We start from the raw sequence: 20,197 nt of genomic DNA on the forward strand, positions 1-20,197 counted from the left end.
CCAACGTAAAATGATTAATAATAAATTGTGTAAGGTTAGGTTACACAATAACACATGTTTAATACTGAAAGCAGTGAACTAGGCATTCCAATAACAGGAATTGTTACAGAAATAACGCAAATGCAGTATTAAAATAAGGAATAACATTAGTACTGCATGACAGTATTTGGCATGTCCAATAACTCTCTAATCGCTGTTGAAACTGCGAGTCTAATGTAACTGAGTTTGGAATGGACGGAAGTATTGCTGCCTGCATTTAGTGGGAACAAATGTCTTTGATTTTATTTGATTTTTATTTTCTATCTTTTCAATTGCCTTTTTTAAATATTTTTGCATCTTGCAATATTGATTTGGAAATAATTAAAACCTGTTCAGTTCTTGGGGTTCGCTGTTGCAGCTCAACCGATCAGCAGCTTTACCGATCCAAAGGCCCATAAACCTCAAAAGACAATAAAAAACTTCACAAATGTTGAAAATGTGCATCGTTTGCGAAATACGCCCATTATGATTAATTTAATTGGAAAAAAATGTACAGAAAATGTCAACACTGACCGAAAAATCAAATCAATAACTTTAATATTCTTCCGAATTGTAACAATTTGATGAAAGGCATATGTTAATAACACGACTTTTCATCTCGCTCGGTGGACAAGTGATTGACGAAAAGCCAAAAAACTTGGGACAATCTATATCTAATTGGTATGAAACTCTTAGTGTTAATTTTTGCAAATCTTTGCTCTTTTTTCGGGTTTAAATTCACAAGAAAACTTTTACCCCTTTTAACCCAGAAATCTGCAAAACGTCCACTGTTTTTGAAAAAACTGCTCATAAATATGCTGGGACTGTGGAAGAATTGAACCCATCGAAGATAAAACTAGCCGCATATGAAGCAACGATGTCCAGGGCAGACAGTAGATGAAAAAAACATAAAAGACCCAAGCAAGGAAGGCAAACTTAATCTAAAGCAAAGCTCCAATAAACAGCACAAATATATTCTTGATGTGCTTCTCACTTTGCATAAAATCGAGCTCGAGTGTTCTCTTGTCTGGGCATGAAGGAAAACTACCGTTAGACGACAACAACAACACAATAATTTATTATCTAATAACAAATTGCCTATACAATTCCAACAAATCAATCGACAAATATCAGCATTGATGTGAACGTGTCTGCGGTGGTCTGTTCTTCGACTGCTGCCGGCTGTCATGTGATTGATGTGGCTGTTTGGTCGAATATGTCAACGGTTTGGATCGTTGCGTAAAAGCCTTTTGGGATTTTGGGTGGGTTGTTACAAACGAACTTCGAGCATTAGACTTCACTGCACTTTGGATCCCTGCATTTCCAAATTCGAAACTCCTAACTTGACTTAGTTACCCATAATCGACTGTTTTGGAAGTTGCAGAGAACCCGAATATTATCACATACCATTTGCTCCAAACATATTTAATCACTAAAATCCACTGAATGCCCAGGAAATATAGATAGCACAGCAGATAGCAGCAGAGCATATGTGCTCATAATTATGAAAATGGTCAAAAAAAAAGAGTTTATCAGTTATTTCACACCACACTATTTTGAAATCAATTTATTCAATGTAATTTTTACGATTTTGTCAAAAATGAACCGTATATTTAGATATAAACATATGTTCTGAAAAATTTAAAAAGTAACATGTTCCTTTGGAACCGCATTTTGTAACCTATTACCAAGGTGGAACTGGAACGTTGCAACCTGTTACAGAAGAATAACGTTTATCGCACCTCTAATATGGAGGAAACAACTACTCAAAAAGGCATAATAGCATTGACATGGATGGAAATTGCCGAGTCATCAAATAATAATATTAATACAATTGACACACAAATTTTTGGCATCGGGCCACATTGATGGAAATAAAAAAAAAAGTAAATTACTTACACAACCCTGAGCATTATTATGAATTAATAGAAAAGTGTAGAAGAAACAATATATTTTCGATAAAACTAATGTTGCAGCCGAATTTCATTTCAACAAAATCACTAGAAGAGTCAACAACACGAAGAATAAAAAATGCCGCGGTCGAATCTGTCTTTTGGCTGCAAATACAATGGATGACATTCTTGAAAAATGAACCATATAAAATGTTCTGTAAAACTTCTTTAGATGATTCTAAATTTTACGTTTTGGATCTTTCACTTAAAAGAGGAAGACCGAAAATACACGGAAATGTTAAGCTACTTCCATTATACACCATCACTAGACCGTTAACGCAAGAAAAACATAAATACATTATGTGTTTACTACCATATATTCCTCGAGTTTTTCAGGAACATTTAAGAATTTTCAAAACTTGAAAGTTTCATTAAACTTATTGTTTAAAATAAAACTCATAGTTCTTTATTGCTTTAAGTCATTTATAGGACATTCAGATAATTTTCAAAAGGGTGTAAGTCTATTCCAACTTTAAAAACAACATTTTCCTATAAAATTTACAAAAAACTCCATACTGATAATACATTTCGATTAATCAAGACTAAAAAAAATCTAAATACAAAGGTCGCATAAATGCAATTCATTAAATATCTCGTAACAAAAAATATATGACTCAGACCACTTTGATAATTATGAGCACATATGTATTACCCTACTGAATCTTTTTTGCTTAGTTTTTGGGCAGCTTTGTTAGAAAAAATTGCAAAAAAATATTTCGCTACTCATGTTCTCAAACGGGAATTGCAAACTGGGATAAAAGAAAAGACCTTCAAGCATTGGCTTCAAGGTATTCAAGACTGGTTTGCAAAATCTATCAATTTTATTCTGGCTTGTGCAGTTCTTGGATTTATTGAACGTTAAACATTTTTGTAGCAATATTTGAAATATTGCAATTTAAATAAAATATGTTTTGTAAATAAAACCGAAGAAAATGTTTAAAAAATGATTGCAAATAATGTAATGTCCCGTTTTTTACTAACAAAAGAAACTGGAATCCACTTATTTGCAGAAAATCTCACTTACTTGCAGTTTCACCTGTAAAATTTGTACATAATACATAATAGTAAAATTGTTTTGGCATATCTGAAGATAAGTTAATAAAAATAACAACAAAGCTTGAAATTATTGCAAGTATTTCGAATGCAGGTGAAATTATGAAATGGCCAAAGTTTAGAAACGACAATTATTGCTGCCAAATTGATAACTACCAGCAAAACTTGAGATTTGGTTTGTGTACTCTAAATGAGATTTATTAGGCATATGCAGTTGAAACCAATTAAACTATATGGATTTTTAGTACAGATTTACATAAAGAAATGAAAAACTGAAATAGTTAAAAAACATTTGAGCAAACTGCCGCAAATCCAGCATTTATCTGCACATACATATTTACACCGACAGCTAAGAAATGTTTCAAATTTGAGCTTGGAATTTAAAGAAACAATTATTCCCATCAAACTAGCATGATTGCTATCACTTTTGCCAGCAACTTTCAGAAAAATGTTACCAACCATTTCGCACTTAGTTACACTTAGCAAGTAATGCAGATTCGTGAGAAAAACTGATTTGGACTACAATATCGCGAACTAAAATGAATACATTTATTAGTGTAATGGCTGAATATTCAGTGGCAAAAAGTGAAAGAGGCGGTTAAGACTCGCTCAAACATTAAGTGCTGAAATCCCAAAAATCGCTTATCTGCAATTAAAACCGCCCCATTTACTGTTACTGTGGAAAACTTGGAGCTAACATCGTTTCAAAACTTCAAACAAACACGGTTGTTTTCACTCATTTAAATGTTTTATTGGATTATTACTTTTTCCGCATTCTATGTTTTAAATTTTATGCGACCCAACACTTTGACCACCGCATCTTGAGCAGGAAAGCCCGCTTACCAAACATACTTTTGTGACATGAACAGTATCCTTACAATTACCTCAAGAAGATAAAAGCATTTTAAATGAAAATCGATTAGATGTACCTGCCTACTTGTAGGCTTCATTAGCGTAAGTAACCTGGGTGGGTCATCAATTTATACCGGAGAAATCATGTTTTTCCGCACGTCTCATTTTACCCATTCTAGGACATTTATTTTCATTGATCTGCACACTCTAATCCTCCAAAATCCCAGCTTAATATGTCAGTGATTGACAGCAATTTTCGTGGGCCTTCGTGTTTTAATCATGGCCATGGCTTTAACAATAGTGAGCTTATAATATGGACATGAAGACATGAGGCACGTGGGGTTGGAATGTAGAGCCCGGTAATGTACAACGGAAAATACTTATGCATAATTTGTTGACAAATATTTGTCTATTAGATAAGTGAAAAACGTTTTCTCACATATCTAACTGTTGGACTTTTGTTAAGGAAATTCATCAATATGATTAATGCAGCAGAGTATATTGACGGTTCTGGTGTAGGTGGTGATAAAATCAATAGAAGTTTCTATTCGATTTTGATTGATTTTTACACTGAGTGGGACCAAAATGGGAGTCAAGGAAGTTTACCTTTTATTAACATTTGTACACTCACACAACAACAAGAATTTTTCCGATTTCGAAAACTACGAAAGGTGACTTTCTGCGAATATTTTAGTTTCCTTGTGTCCGCCATTCCAAAACCTCTTTTTGGATCAAAGTAAAAACCTTGAATTTGCAACTCACGTTTCATGGCACCTTCATTAAGCGCATCCTCTCTAAAAACCCTCAAGTCCAATTTCGCGGCCATCCGACTCTCAATTGTCCTTACCTCTTTCTCCACTAACCTTTCTTATCTAGTCTTTTATTCCCGGGTATTTATACGACAAACACTCGAGTTTATTCGAATGCCAACGAACAAAAGACTAAAATTCCCCTTTAATGTGCTGCTTGGAGGTGCTTCTGATTTGTATGAGACCGTTGGAGAATTTATTTCTGTTGATCGAGACGGTATGACAACTTCACTATAGCGAAGAAAAAACAACGGCAATGCTAATGCTAATTTTATCTGCCAGTGGTGCAGTTGAGCGAATACAATTAATTTAAAAGATGAAAGGAATCCCAATAATATTCGAGAGCATAGATATGAAAAAAAAGTGGCTTATTTTCTTCAATTTCTTCTAGCCTAGTCATGACATGATACCCAATTTCGATGGTTATTTTCGTTTAAACTCAGCTGAATGCTGATGAATAATCTGCTGTTAAAATATGAATGCAGCTGGGTATAGGTTGGTTGGTAGTATTGAGATGAAGATGTACCAGAAAGATCCAGCCATCACGTGACAGGTTCGTTTTCTGTATACCACCCTAGATAATGATGCCTATCAGCCAGATATCTTATTCCCTGTCAGGCTCATACTACCTTTTTCTTACAATAAATGGGCTTATCTTGATGCCGTATTGTTTTTACACGCCTCCGGGTTGCCAGTAGCGTATCAACTGGATCCCATCAACAGGAGTAACGTGATACTTTTATTACAGCGAAATTTATCCGTTCTTGATTTTGTCATTTCTTACAATTTTACTTAGGCACTTAGTTGGAAGCAACTACAATATAATTTCTATGGAGAAATTTGGTTTTTTAAGCCTGCCAATAAATAAATCAAAATTGACCTAAGAATTGACTCGTTTCTCTTTAGTATCACGTAAATAGCTGTTAGCACTTGCATTTAAAACACAAATAGGAATAAAGTGATGATTTTACTGAAGAACCTATACATTTGGCTCCGAGTGAGTTGAAAATGATTCAGAGAACAAAACTGAGTTTTTCAACTGGCTGCGTTTCAATGTATGCTCTTTCACTCACTTCACATCAGTTTTCATAGTTTTTTTTCGGGCTTATATGCAGCTTAATTCTAACTTAAAATCAAAAGTGATGTGTAACCGATATTTTTCAAAAGTTTGATATCAAGCAAACCCTGCGCAAAGCCTTTCAACGGTTTTGCATGCCCGGATCTGGTGCTTGTTTCTATTAATCTTAACACCGTCTTAATAGTTGCTTATGAGTACTGCCGTTATTACTTGAGCAATCACGTTCACTTTCTCAGAAGAACCGATTTGAGAAAAAAACGTTCTACCTCCGAAACTTTCTAATTTGCTTATAAATCAATATGAACCTCCCGGTCTATTTAGAGCGTTTTGCAACAGCAAAATTTTAAAATTAAACAGAAGCTTTCATCACAGTAGGGACACAAAACGCAAAATTTTATATGCATGCATTTTTCAACGGGCGTAAGATTTTTGGAAAGATGAATTCTTTCCCAAAACACTTCAACCACTTCATCTGGAGATTAGTGAAAACGTAACATTTCTTTGCTTATTGTTTTGTTTTAGTTTTTTCCATTCCACATCACTGTAATTTCCTTCATCTAATTTAATGTTTGAAGATAGTCTCCGTATAGAAACTCTGATCGTTTAAGCTTTTAAATGAAATGAATTCGTCGCATATTCATCAAACGCATCCATATTAATGGCAAACTAAAAATAGTCTACAGATGCATGTGCAGGGCTGTACAAGGTGATTCATGTTTTCACCTGCGGAAAAAAATGAATTTATTCAGAACCTTAGGTGTTGCACAGTAACACTACGAGCGATCCACCCCTTTATTGTATTGAAGTAAATGTCGTGGGCATTATCCTTGGGAATTTATGACTTGAATAAGTGGCTTAAATGTTTCCTATTAACTAAGGTCAGGTTTATTTAGATGCGGCTTTTGTGCTGGGTACTTTTCTGGTTTTGTACGCAAAACTTAAATTATCCCTAACTTTTGACTGTGAGTATTTTCTCAATCGAAAATCCGATTTGATTTTTTTCTTTGGGAACAAAATTCAAGTTACAAGATAAGCAAAGGAAATTTACAAACAACAAAACAAACTGGAAGCTCAGACATGCCTTCTGAGTAAGTTGGATCTTTAATCGTATGGTTCTGTTGAACCAGTCGAGAGACTTTACAAGACGAGACGAGAGAAATTGATTATATTTTTTTTATCCGAAGATCCGAAGGCAGGGAAACTTCTGTTTATTTAAATATCAATAAATTAATTTTTGTTGCTTATCGTATTACCCCAATTTTGTCCAAGAACAGAGCTATGGTTCGATAAAAAAATTATTCAACTCGGGCCACCGCCTGACAAAATATTCTCAGTCAAAAGTTGGAAAATATTTCAGCTATTCGCAAATTTTTTTATTGTAGTTTCAAAATTACTTGCTTGTGGAAAGTAAAGGAAGCAAATCAGCGAGCACGAAGAGCCTTTAAAGCGGCCACTCTGAAATATGACACTTCTTCTGCGCTAAAACCGATCCAACAAAATGCATTTAAACCATATTTAAAATGTGAAATCGTTGTAGCGTGGGGGGTGGATACCCAGACACATAATTTACATTCGAGTCGTCTGTTCGGTAGCACAAACTGTTTTAAAACTAGCCATTAAAGCTGGTTTTATAATACCGCATTTATGTAAAATATATCTTTATGTGTTTGTTAAGCAGTGAAATCGCGAGAATTATTGCTAAATTCCACATGGGAGGTTCCATGTCGCTGAAAGTCAACAGTAATAATATTAATTGCTTGCAAGTGGTTTCTTAATTAATAATTATACCTTTCATGGCAGGAATGTTTATTAATTGGCTAAATTTTAGCCTTGACTAGCTTGTTACTAAATACAGAGTCGTATTATTAATTGCCACAAAAATCGCCACAACCATGTTTTATTTTTTGTTTTGTGCTTGAATAATTTACAGAAAGTTTGTAGATTCAACACACATTCTGATCTAATGCGAAATTTCAAAACAAGGTTGGCACCCAAAATTTAATTAAATTTATTGCCTATAATAAAACAAAAAGACAAATATACTTCCTACATAAATGTAGCTCAAAAGGGTTAAAGCCGCTAAATCTCCAGCATTGCCAATAAAGGTCCAAAACGGATGCGGTTGAAAGTTTTTGCAAAGTCCGGATAAAATAGAATCGTCTTAGCCAAGGCATTCAGATAAGTGTTTTCCCGTTCAAATCGGGTGCATAATTTGGGCAATTTTCTTGAAAAATTTAATTCAGAAGAAAAAAAAACCGCACACTTGAAGTGTCTAAAATTCTAAAATATTTTTCTCAAATGATGTTAGCAAAAGTAGGAAAAGAGTATTGCTTGTAACTGGTGACTTTACGAACTTTTAGGTCGTCGTGGGGAAGATTTTCCGCTTGAAGTTTTGAATCATAAATCTGGCCTTGCAAACTGTTTTTCTATCACATTTTCCCAGAAACCATCCATGATTCTCACCGTCATTCTCGTAAAAAAGTGAAACAGTTTTTCGTTTTGTCTCGCTTTGTGAAGATGGTTTTGTTCCAAGACTGTGCCATTTAACCGCTTCCTTGTGCTCCATATGGAAATATCTTACCAAAAGCTAGAAGAATCGGTTTCCAGATCTTGCGGTTCGCCGATTTTGCTTGCAGAAGAAGCATCCAATTTCCTCTACTCCTATAGGAAATTCTAAGCCTGGTTCAGATGGTTGTCCATTGGAGGTTTTAATGTTAAATCTAATTTCAATCAATCAATCTTCGTCAACATCGTAATGATTATGAATCGGGTCACAATTTCGACGCACCGTTACAATTTGATAATTTATTTATAATAAATACATATTTATTATACCAGTTCTGTTATCTAAACAAGAAGTCTTCGTCGGCGCCACACTTTTTTACGGTCACACACATATTTCATGGTAATTAAATGGTTGTGCAATAACATGGTACCAATTATCTTTAAAGGCCCATCTGCCCAAAAATAGCGCGCTTCTTGATGGATCAATTTGGGTGGCCGAAAGCTCATAAATTAATGGTTCCATTTTTTCTCGCATTTAAAAGAGTTTGCCATCTCAGCTACACCAACGCTCATCGAGTGTTTGCTCTATTTTTGTCATTGAAATTATCTGATTTTGGGTACATTTATCTGCTAAAGCATTCGGATTGTTCAGTCGTCAATAGCCAACTAAACTGTAATTAATTGACTGCATCACTTGACTTAAACGCATTCACTCGCTTTTCAGTATACTTCAAGGTTGTTACAAATTACATTTATTCTTAAGATCTGCTTGAAAATTTCACTCATTTCAAGCTGCTTGACCTGCATCTCGACTATATGGCAGTTATTAATTCGGAAAGGCTCCCTATATAGCTCGAAGTCACTTAACTGCTAAAAGCTTGTTTTGCTGCAACGAAAACTCAATTACTAAAATTTTCCGATAAAACTGTTTTCGCAATATAGCAGCCAATTTAAGTAGCTTCAGCATCCTGAAAGTTTCAGATAGCTATTAAGGTTGACAGCCCTGATATATGATAGTAAATTTCAACTTTTCAACGTTACAAATTTGATGTTTTGTTCAAATTATAACTGAGAAAAAAATATACGAAAATTCAGGTTTCAAATTAGCAAAATTTTGCGACTTTAAAATCGACGACCCGAATAAAAAAGACATAAATGTTGGCAATTTTTAAGAAATTTGCGTATGCAGCGATTCAATTTAAACTTTTTTCACTATGACTCTTCACAAATTTGTTCGCTTTTCTAATCTCACAGGACAGGTAGAGGTGGATTTTCAAAAAATATCAATTTTCTCAAAATTCTTCAAATACTACATCATTTTCGTCTCCAGGAGGTACATAGAATAACGCACTGATTGAAAAACACGTTAGATCCTAGAGATCGGAAATAACTGAACATTTTTACCCATTTTCTCCGGGTTTTAAGAGCAAAATTTTTAACCGACGATATTTTTCTTATAAACCCTAACTTATCAATCTTATCAATTCTCTCAAAATATCTTAAATTCACATCACATCATTTTCGTGTCATAGAAGCAAGTAAGTAAGAGTTAATTGTAAAACGCGAAAAAAAAATCGGAATTAAGAAAAAATGCAGAATTTAGACATACATATTTTATGAGAACGTTTTTAGTTTTGATCGGATACAATTTTCAATCTTCGATATTTTTCTTATTATAATCGCAAACCCTCTATTTATGTATATTGAGGAGCTGCTTAGGCCGAAAGATATGCATTGAGCTTCAAATACTCGCATGTGAAGTTTTTACTTTTCACCGAATTATGAATTTTGTCAAACTGCCTCAAATTTGACATCATCTTCAGCATAAAGAAGAGATGCAAGATGCTCGTTGAAAATCACTCTAGAATCAAATTTCTATTAATTGTTGTTTTTTTAAATATCTGGTCTTTGCCCTCTAACTTTTTTTATTGGGAGGTTTTGAGGTCGGAAACAATAGCTCAAAAAACACGCATGTGAAAATTAATTTGCATTAATCGACAAACAGAATGCAGAAAGACAACCAAACTGCTAGAACTTGAAAGCAGAATACGTAAAAAAAATTGTGATTTTTTTCCTCTGGACAGTGCAAATGAGCATATAATCGACCAAAACCTAAACCTAATCGACAACAAAAAAGCAATTCAATCTGAAAATCTCTGAAAGTTCTGAGAGAATGAAAATCTTTGATGAACGATGTAGAATAGTTCTCAAATTTGCAAAAATCATTATTTCTGTTTTAAATACATATGATTGTTATTTTGTAAATTTTCTTACAAAAGCAAACTATCAAAAATTTGCAGAAGTTTCGAGGGTCAATTTGGGCGCCTGTCAACGTTTATAGAAGTGCGAATTTCAAACTTATTAATTTAATTCAGACCCTCGAACTAACCAATATCGATTGAAAACACAAAATACAAAAACACTTGACTTGCGATCATTCTAGGACCATTTACGACGATTTATCTATTTTTAAAACATCTGATATCATCAATTAGAAAAAAGGCATAGATTCCGATGCATTTTGACCGGCTTAATATCAGTTCCGCCAAGTTGGGCGGGTTCTATGTGTGTTTATAAATCGTCTAAAAGAGCCGATTTTAATGGGCAAAAAGACCGCTGAGTTCCGAAAGGGTCGTTTCGGACATCAAATTTACATTTCGGATCCGCAGGGGTCGGCAAATCTACTACATTCAATTAACTTAACTCCAATTATTGGATATTGTTTTTTTTTATGGAATTCAGCACGATATTGCTTGATTTATGCAAAGATCCGCTTGCCGGCGATGGGTGAAATTTGAACTGCAAATTTTTTGATTTTTTGTTACAAATCTAGTCTTCAGATATGTTTTGTTGATTGGGATTTGACTACAATTTTGCCGATCCAAAGTTGATTAAATTATTCCCCTTCTAATTAAAATCCACACTTGACACCTAATTTGTCTTTTCAACACGATGATTAACATTCGAAATTAATTCTGGGACTGCATCGACAATTTTATAATTGATCGAACGCGAGGAGAATCCACAAGACCTTGTACGAATTCGTGTCTCTGGTGTTAATTGTAGTTTTTCTAGACGTTTGAAGATGTTACGAGTGAAAAATGTTAATTAACGATGGTCGGAGTTCGGATGATCCTCGTTTCGTAACTCTGAATAATTTGAATGTCTTAGGTGAGAGGCCAGTGCCAACAGCATGATAAATTGATATCAATTTGTCAGGTTTTTTGGAACATTTCAACTATGAAAACTGGGTTTAGTTTTAAAAAAATCCCACAACATTCCTAACCCAGTTTGGTTCATTTGACTTCCAAATCTGAAAGTTATTCGTATTTAAAACACCCCTTGATTACAGGTCCGTTACCTTCGCAGGACTAATTTTTTTTCATTTTTTGTGAAAGTTGCAAGTTAAAATTGCAAAAGTTGTTTATTTAACCATTTCTTCTATTGGGTATTTTAAAAGCTGAGGCCAGTTGGCGCGGATGGTCAAACAAGAAACCACCTCTGAAGATGAAACAAGTCGTACTTGCGAAACGTCAGGGAAAAACCCACCAGTTTGGATAAACGATGAAATCCAAAAATGCAGTTAAATTTCAGTTTCTTATTGAAAGAATCGATTTGGTTTCGTTCGGTCACTGAAAAACTGAATTCTTATTCATTTGCTGACCGAATGACGATCATCATTATTTATAACTGTGATTATCCACAGCTGAAAAACAAATAGTCTTGAAAGACAGGCAATTTGAATATTATAATGTAAATGTCTTCAAATAAGCCCAGATTATTTATAACAAAAGGGGCAATTGGTAACCTGAAAAACCCACTTGACTCAGTACATCAGATTTATTTTAAGGCGATTTACTAATAATCAAATAAATAAATAATTATCTCTTTACATTTTTGATTAGTATTTTGTGAAATTGCGACGCCAAAGACGGACATTTGCATTTCGACGAGAATTAAGAATTGAAAATGTTCGAAAATATTGACATAGCCGGCGAAGAAAATGCTAAACAGGCGGATTTGAAAGTGGTGTGATATCGTTTGGGGCGATCAAATCATACCGAAAAAATAACTATGATAATTATTTTTTTACCGATGAAAAATCAATTGAAGTTCGTCTGATGAATTTAGTAGTTTTCTAAAAATGGTTTTAAACAGAAAATGGGGAAAACGTAAAACACTATAGTAAAACAGAACTTTTAAACCTCTAGATTAACTGTGCCAGTCTTCTTTAACTTAAGGCATTGTCTGCTCTTGTATCTGTCCTTCTATATCAGTGAGAAAAGAATGGATATATTAATTTCAAGTCCACTTAATTTTGGCATAATAATAAATTGGCTTCGCGAGAGGTCTGTCTTTTGTATACGAAATGAAGGCTGAGTCAGAGGAAAAGTGGCGCCATATTAATAAGCATTTAATACAGTTTTCCATGCCATCTTTCACGTCTGCATGCTTATTCTTGTAACCTAATTTTGAGTAAAGAGGCGTAGCCAGACCCCCCTGTGTGTCTTGATCTTGCTTGCTCCAGCCTCAAGATATTCAATTAGACATTATAGACATTAACAGCATTTCCTGGTAGGAAAATTTACTATAACTGCACTAGAGAGTACCTGCATACTTAAACTACAATAGTGTTTTGACAAAAGGCAATATTGCAAGGTATAAAGCCAACCAACCGGATCAGATACCGGTGTTTGAACATTATAAGAACGAAAATTATCTGTGTTATCTTGTTGTTCGAGTGGAACACGAAAGGCCATATTTTTGGTTCATGTTTAACAAGCTGGTTTACAAAAGGTATCATTTTCCAAAACCATTTAAGCGGTTGTAAGTTCATTTTTCACGTCCTTTTGTCTCCGCGGAATACGACACGTCGTAAGAATAATAAACGTTATTACCAAACACTTTGTTTGTTTATAAGGTAACAAGAGTCCTAAAGTGTGGTCGCACCTTTTTTCAGCTCCCACGTATTTTTCGAGCGCAGCAGAACTGTGTTTCTGGGTTGTCAATTTTAATACTGTAAATTGTATGTGGTTTTATAACTCTTTTTTTCTTCTGTTACAGGAGACGTGCCAGAAAAATTTGCCGGACGACGATCAGTGGTAAGTTGTCTAGATTTTTGTTTATTTTATTGTCGATTAAATTTTCAGTGCAAATAGGCTACGCCCACCTTAACCAACCAGGAAATTTAAAATCATTTTTAACGAAATAGTGCGAATGTTCCCGAAGAGTTGACTCTTCAAGTTTCAATTTAGATTGCTTTTTGTTGATTTTCTGGTTTACCTAGGATCACCCTGTATATTCACTTGTTTTACTCCTATTTACTTTTTCAAAGGTTAAATAATTGTTAGGATTTATCATTTTATGCAAATAAGTAGATTTACTTTTATCAAAACAGGCAAAGTAATGAATCGTTTGCGTCTTCGTTCCATTATACCAGCGGTTTGTATGAATATTAATAAGCGCGTAATAGCTTTTGATTTGCCATAAACAGGGCTGAAACAAAGTTGTCGGGTCATTATATCGGGTTTGAAGCATTTTATTACCGATCAAACGGCCGAACTATTTCAATTTGATTTTGTTTATCGGAGGCAAGATATGTATGTGAAACCTGCCTCTAGATTCGAGCATTTTGGGCTGTGGAGTGAATCGTCCGGAGTTTTCTGTCGCCCTGAATAGATACATCAAATTTTAATTAACACCCAGACAGATGAGTTTTGGCCTCAAAGCGGGGCCGCAAAGCCGAAATTTTCGTTTCGCAATTAAATTTTGAAAAATCGGCCGTAAATCGCAACTGGTCGGCCACATCGCAGATGGCCTTTGGACAAAACAATGGCAGAAAACAATTGCCGCCGCGCGTGGGCTACTACAATAATCGATTCATCAGTTTATCGCCAGGCCTGCCAACTGCTCCTGTCATGTTGGCGGCACTGAATGCGCACTTTGCACTTACAAAGATGTTCTACACGAATTACCGAGGCAGGAGGCAGACAGTTCAGAATCACACCCAACTAAAAGATTACTGTAGGTATTTGACGCTCACTGGATATAAATTTATTTAAATCTTCATGCAATTACATTCCATTAGGATGATTATATTGAGCTGCAGTTATTGCAAGATGGCGGGCAATGCGCAGATGATTCTATTTTTTATAGGTTATTTCTCGGGTTTGTAGTAAGAGATTAGTTATGTATCAGCCATCAAACAATAATTCGAACTATTAAAATTTGCCTTAATATAATACATTTGAATTTGCAAAGATGACATACCTAAAGAAAATTTGATTAAGAACAGTTCAAGGCGCAACTTTGTAGCAATTTTCAAACAATAAAGTAAATGATCTCATACGAAAAAATCTAAAAATGTGATTTTGCTACGTTTTTGGGGTTCGAAAGATTCTAGTAACCCGCTCTGTTTGGAAACACAATTTAATAAACCAAACTATAACCAACAATAATTCCACTGATATTTAACCTTGCTTCAAGCGCTTCCTTTATACATGTACATGTATAACCGTTTGGCAACACTCGAATATTCTGTCAATATAACTCTCAGCGCAACAATATAATTCAGTTAAATGTGTTCTATACCCGAAAAAGGTATAAATTAAATAATAAAATGATGGTATTTTTTAATTTATTTTTAACATCGAGATTCTATCTATAATCGAAGAATTCGAATTATCCAATTCGGTTTTTCTCAGCACTTGTTTATGAAGTCTACAATACATAAAACCAGGCAAATTTACCCATACCATTGTGGTTTATAACCTTAAGAATACAACTTTGTGTGTTTGAAGAACAGTAACTTTGGCCGGAAGTTTTCCATCCCTTCATCCGCTCAATTACACTCCTTAATATTAATTGCATGCTCACGCATATGAAAGAAAACTGTATATAAAATAATTAATTTGTTTTGCAGGTTTACTCCGGCGATGTTACTCGAGCAATCGCCCATGATCAAGACTGTGATTGACCTAACAAACACGCATCGATACTATAATCCAAAGGTAAGTAAAATAGAAGAAGGAATGAGGATTTGCTGAATAACAGTTTAGAAGGCGGATGAAACTCTGCTCTCAAAAATTTGTTTCTTCAACTTCTGTCGAATCGGAATATAAACTAGACAGTCAGTTCGAGAAAAACTTACTTTGCTAACTTTTTTCGAAATTTCCCTGTTAATTGGCCTAACACGATTTTCAAGAGAAACAATTAGCAACTTTAAAAAAGCATCGATACAAGACAGACAACAACAACAAGACAGAAGACGAAACAGGAACAGTTTTCTTTTACAGGCTCCTTCCTAGATCACTTTTAATTTGTATCGGCCAATGTTTTAAATTAAATTATTCTTATCTTGAGTACCTCCAAATACTTTATAAACTTCAATTCCGCTATTTTTGCAACCTCTTGTTCTCTATCGTGGTATCTTTCTAACGTCACTTGTGTTGTAAGATTTGCTTCCTTTATTAGCCTCTCCTCCGCAGTCTTCACTTCCACCATTGGCATATTGGTTAAAATCCTAATCTGGTCAATGAGCCGATCGTCCTCTACTCATTCCCTCATCAACCCTTCTATTTGTACAGTTGATGGAAAACAGTCCTTGGGATTTATTTTTAGTTTTATAATTGAAACATTTATTACTCGAAGGGCTCAATTCTCCACCGCCAAGAAGCCGGGACAGGTGGTTTTTTTGCCATTCCAATTCGTACTTTAATTTCTCCTGCTAATCTCCCAGATAAATTACTTTTTCGTTCCTTTGCATGTTTGGCACCAGTTGGAAAGCTTGAGGCAGTACTTTCGCGTTAGCTTTTGACTACATTGAGAATATTCAGTTTTAAGCCTGTCTACACTGTAATGTTCAATTGGTTGCAGCAAAATTACCAGCTACTCTGACTGTGTTAACAGAGTTGTGTCGTCAGCATAACGAAAAGTCGATATTTTTCTCCAATCGATACTCCACCCATCCAGCTCTGTGTTGCCAATTCTTTTGATTGCGCGATTTAAAAACCAACTTATCTTTGAGATAATAATAATAATAACAAAAACTTGCTTGAATAGCTATATAGGGCCTGACTGCGACCTCTCTCTATTTCCTTTTTTTTTTTTGGATCAAGCTTTTAAATTTCCGAGTGATTCAATAATAATCAGGTTATTTAGTGGCTCCGATTAAAACCTTACCATTACCGATTCAGCGCCTAAAGCCCATATCATGTTGGATTGTTTTCGAGCTTAATAGAATCGTTTATATTGGGTTATAAACCTATTATTATGGATGTCAAACCCTATTACCGACAAGCGGATTTGTTTATAAACCCATTGTATTCGAATAACGATGTAACTGTCTGTCAAAACTGTCCGCTCACTTGTTCAGGAGTCGATATTATTTAAATAATAAAATTACTTTACATGTAAAGTGGAAGCCTGCTTGTATAATTTTGTTTTTTGGACGGATTTTCACGTTCGCCTAAACATCTACATAACGGACCCTTTACAGATAAATATTTATTAAAAATCAATTCGCTTGTTGGACAAAGAATTTAAATTTATTTGATGTATTAATTAATATTAACAAATTCTTATTAATGTCTGAAGACAAACTTATAAATTAAAAGCCACGTTTAACTACATTTATCAATTAGCAAACCCTTTCAGAAATTCATTTTAGATTATTATTTTGATAAATTAGCTTGTTAACGATTTGTCGACATCTCCCTATTGACCTCTATAGGGCCAATTGAGCGTCAATAGATGCACCTGACTCTAATCGCACAAATAATGTTTATTCTAGCCTAATTAACGTGGATTCGTATTAACCTACTTAGTATCCGCCTTTCTACTCTGTTCCATCGACGAAAGAACAACACTCAAAAGGGGCAGGCATAATATTTATCAACACTTTACGACCTTTAAACAAAACGCATTTAAGACGTCCACTTTGGGCCGAACATAAAAAATATCTCTTCCTAGGTTTTGTAGTCTATTTATTTCCCAGAGTATTTTAATAAGCCAATTTCACGCTTAGGAATTAAAACTATCATAATAGACCCGACTCCACAATCAAAACGATCAGACAGGCATTCCGAAAACAACGATTTTCTTAGACAACTTTAGCATTGATTACCGTAATTTAACCACATTTTGTTTGAAAGTTTGTAATTGCTGTGTGGAAGAATTGGCGCAGTCAGTAGCAAGCAACTGGTTTATGAACTTTTGAACGTTTATGAATAACTTTTAAAAATTGTGAAAAAGTGGCAATTTTTTCTGCAAACTTTTCATGAGCCGCTGCTGAAACTCTTCAATTTCCCTGACTAATCTAAAGACTATACGGCCATCTAAACGTTATAATTTGACCGTCGAAGTACTTAAAAATCTTAATCTTAATTTGACATCCCGACTCAACACTTAAGTAAAAAAGGTCGCTCCATGCTCGGTTTTATCGTAAGCTTTGTTATTGATACCAGAACTTTCATCTTTCACTCTGGTTCGTGGACCAGCGAATTTGTGTTTCCTTCCAACAATTATTCCTCGGAAAATGCGACAAACAACGGACAGTGCGATTTTGTTTGTGACCCATTATCGATTAAGTTGGCATAAATAGAAACATTCATTTTTCAGGAGGAATTCGGGACAAAGGGCGTTGACCATGTGAAAATACTGGTTCAGGGCAACGGCAAGATTCCTCCCTCATTTCAAATTAGGAGGTAAGTGACCCAACATGTTTTCACCGGGATTTATCGTGTTTGTGGCGAAAAATACCATAAGTAATGGGGCTCTAGTTGACTAGTTCGAAAAGCCAAAGAGCAAAGGTCAGGACGACCACAAAGTCCAGCAGTTTTCAAGTAAAATAGCTGCTAAATGGATGATTTAAAAAAAACCGATTAGGACTTTTCCGTGAATAAATACTCTGAGGGGCATCCTTTTTCAGAATCTTCAAACAAGATCTATTTTCACATATTACTTTAATCGCCTTCTAACATTTTGGCTGTTAAATAAAATAACTGGTTTGTTTAGCGCACAAAGAACCATTTCCAGTGGATTTAGAAATTGTAAAATCGAACTATTCACTCGCGAAATATTTGCATACTTTATATCGTTTTATTGAAATTTATGGTTTTATTGATCACTTGCGAGGAAGTACTCGATTGGAATTTCTAACAAAAGTTCTAGGAAGATTGATTCCCTAACTCCTCATTTGCTACATTAGATCAGTTTTTTCAGCAGTTGTTTTCCCAAATTTTCTACCACAAAAAAGTTGTTCAGATCATTATACATTATACATTATTATTTATATATAACATTATACATTATACATACAGATCGGCCTGACTCGACGTTTTTTGTTAATGAGTTCAAGCGCTTAAAGTAGTTGATCTGTTTAGAACTCAACGCGCCATTTTCAGTGAAATTAACATTTTTGTAAACGACTTATTCGCCCCCGAGATATGTGAACATTTAATATATAGTTTTATTGAAATTTATGGTTTTATCATCAACCAGGAACTAGTTTCATCATTTGCAACATGAAATCAGTATTTCCATCTGTTCTTTTTCAAAATTTTCTACCCCAAATAAGTTTTTCAAAACTAATATGATGAACTGATGCAAAGAGCAACGCTTTTTGTTAATGGGTTCCAAACGTTTCAAAATTGATTAAAAAACACACGCAATTATAGTCGATTGTAATAAAAATACTTTTCACTTGTTCATGTTCAGATAGGTATAAATTGCGTGGTTTGTCCAGTGTGATCCAACATTCAAAAATAAATTATTACTGTCGTTATTTACCGAACGTTACGATCTAAATCAATTGAGAAACACCTCTAATAAGCTTATGAAAGGCAGATATTTGCTAAAACCATTAATAACGTTTAACGTAACATGATCAGGATCAGCCTAATTTATCAATGATTTGTCAAGTCGCGTTAGGTTTGTTTTCCGTGTTGGTTTTACTGCGGCTCGCTGCCAAGAATAAGAATTGGACAGTTAGAAAGATTTTCTAAGCTTTATCAGAATGCGGATATTTTGATTATTTCATTTAGATTGATCATATGAATTTCTTAAACCGACACTAATACGCTTTAGGGTTTTCTATGCCGAAGAGCACAAAAGTGCTTAGAGTTTCAGGCCATTTTATAAGAGTACTGTTTGATTTTGCCCAGTGTAATTAAAGGCAAATATTCCCGTTAGGATAGTGTCACAATATGTCAAAATTCATTAGGCATATCGGTGTAATTTGGATTTTAATTATCCGCGACACGCAACAGCCTGCGTGTTTATTGGCCGGCTTAAACACGACATCATCAGCATCAATGTTGCTCTGTTAGTTTACACGACGATGTCTTCATATTATCCCATCAACAAGGTGTGGTTCAATTGGCGCGTTTCAACTTCGTCAGTTTCAATGTTTCAACTAACGAGCATCAAAACTGAAGAACTGAAGCAAATCTACGAAATATCGAACATGGCCCGGAATGCATTCAACAGCCTAGAAGTTATTAACTGATCGTTTGCCCGTTTTTTTGGCAATAACTCAAATCGAAACGGTTCGAATTTAGGGCCTCATAAACCAGATAAAATTAGTCCGACTTTCGATCTCCAACTGTTTTTTAAATTGCCCGGGAATGAAGTGTTATTTAGCGGCTCCGCGGGGGTGTCAAAGGTTTTTCGGAAATTAACCAGCCCGAGTTCGGTAATATTTAGAATTGTTGAACGGTTTAATGCCTTGTAGACCTAATCGATTGCAGGCAGCTCCGTGCTGATGAATTTCAATAAAGTGAAATAGTGATCTCAATTGTTATTATTTTTTATCTTTTATCTCAATTTCAGTCGGTTTAAAGCTTAATTGTACGTACTTTCCTGACTGTGTTTCAATTCCAAATTAAAATCAAATCCTGGGTTCTTCAGTCATTTATTGTCTATTTATCAAT

General features: G+C 34.6%; 1 protein-coding gene across 1 annotated transcript in view; it reads left to right on the forward strand.

Annotated features, from left to right (window-relative positions):
- The window catches only part of LOC109539681 (RNA/RNP complex-1-interacting phosphatase), a 39,855-nt gene that overhangs the window by 9,516 nt on the left and 10,142 nt on the right, over window positions 1-20,197 (forward strand). Inside the window, exons 3-5 of the mRNA XM_019907580.2 lie at window positions 13,332-13,369; window positions 15,190-15,277; window positions 17,886-17,971. Coding sequence (XP_019763139.1) covers window positions 13,332-13,369; window positions 15,190-15,277; window positions 17,886-17,971 — 212 coding nt within the window. The remainder of the gene's footprint in view (window positions 1-13,331; window positions 13,370-15,189; window positions 15,278-17,885; window positions 17,972-20,197) is intronic.

The sequence above is a fragment of the Dendroctonus ponderosae genome, unplaced genomic scaffold (genome assembly GCF_020466585.1).
Source record: "Dendroctonus ponderosae isolate FM_Combo_2020 unplaced genomic scaffold, Dpon_F_20191213v2 Dpon_F_20191213_7, whole genome shotgun sequence".
NCBI lineage: Eukaryota > Metazoa > Arthropoda > Insecta > Coleoptera > Curculionidae > Dendroctonus > Dendroctonus ponderosae.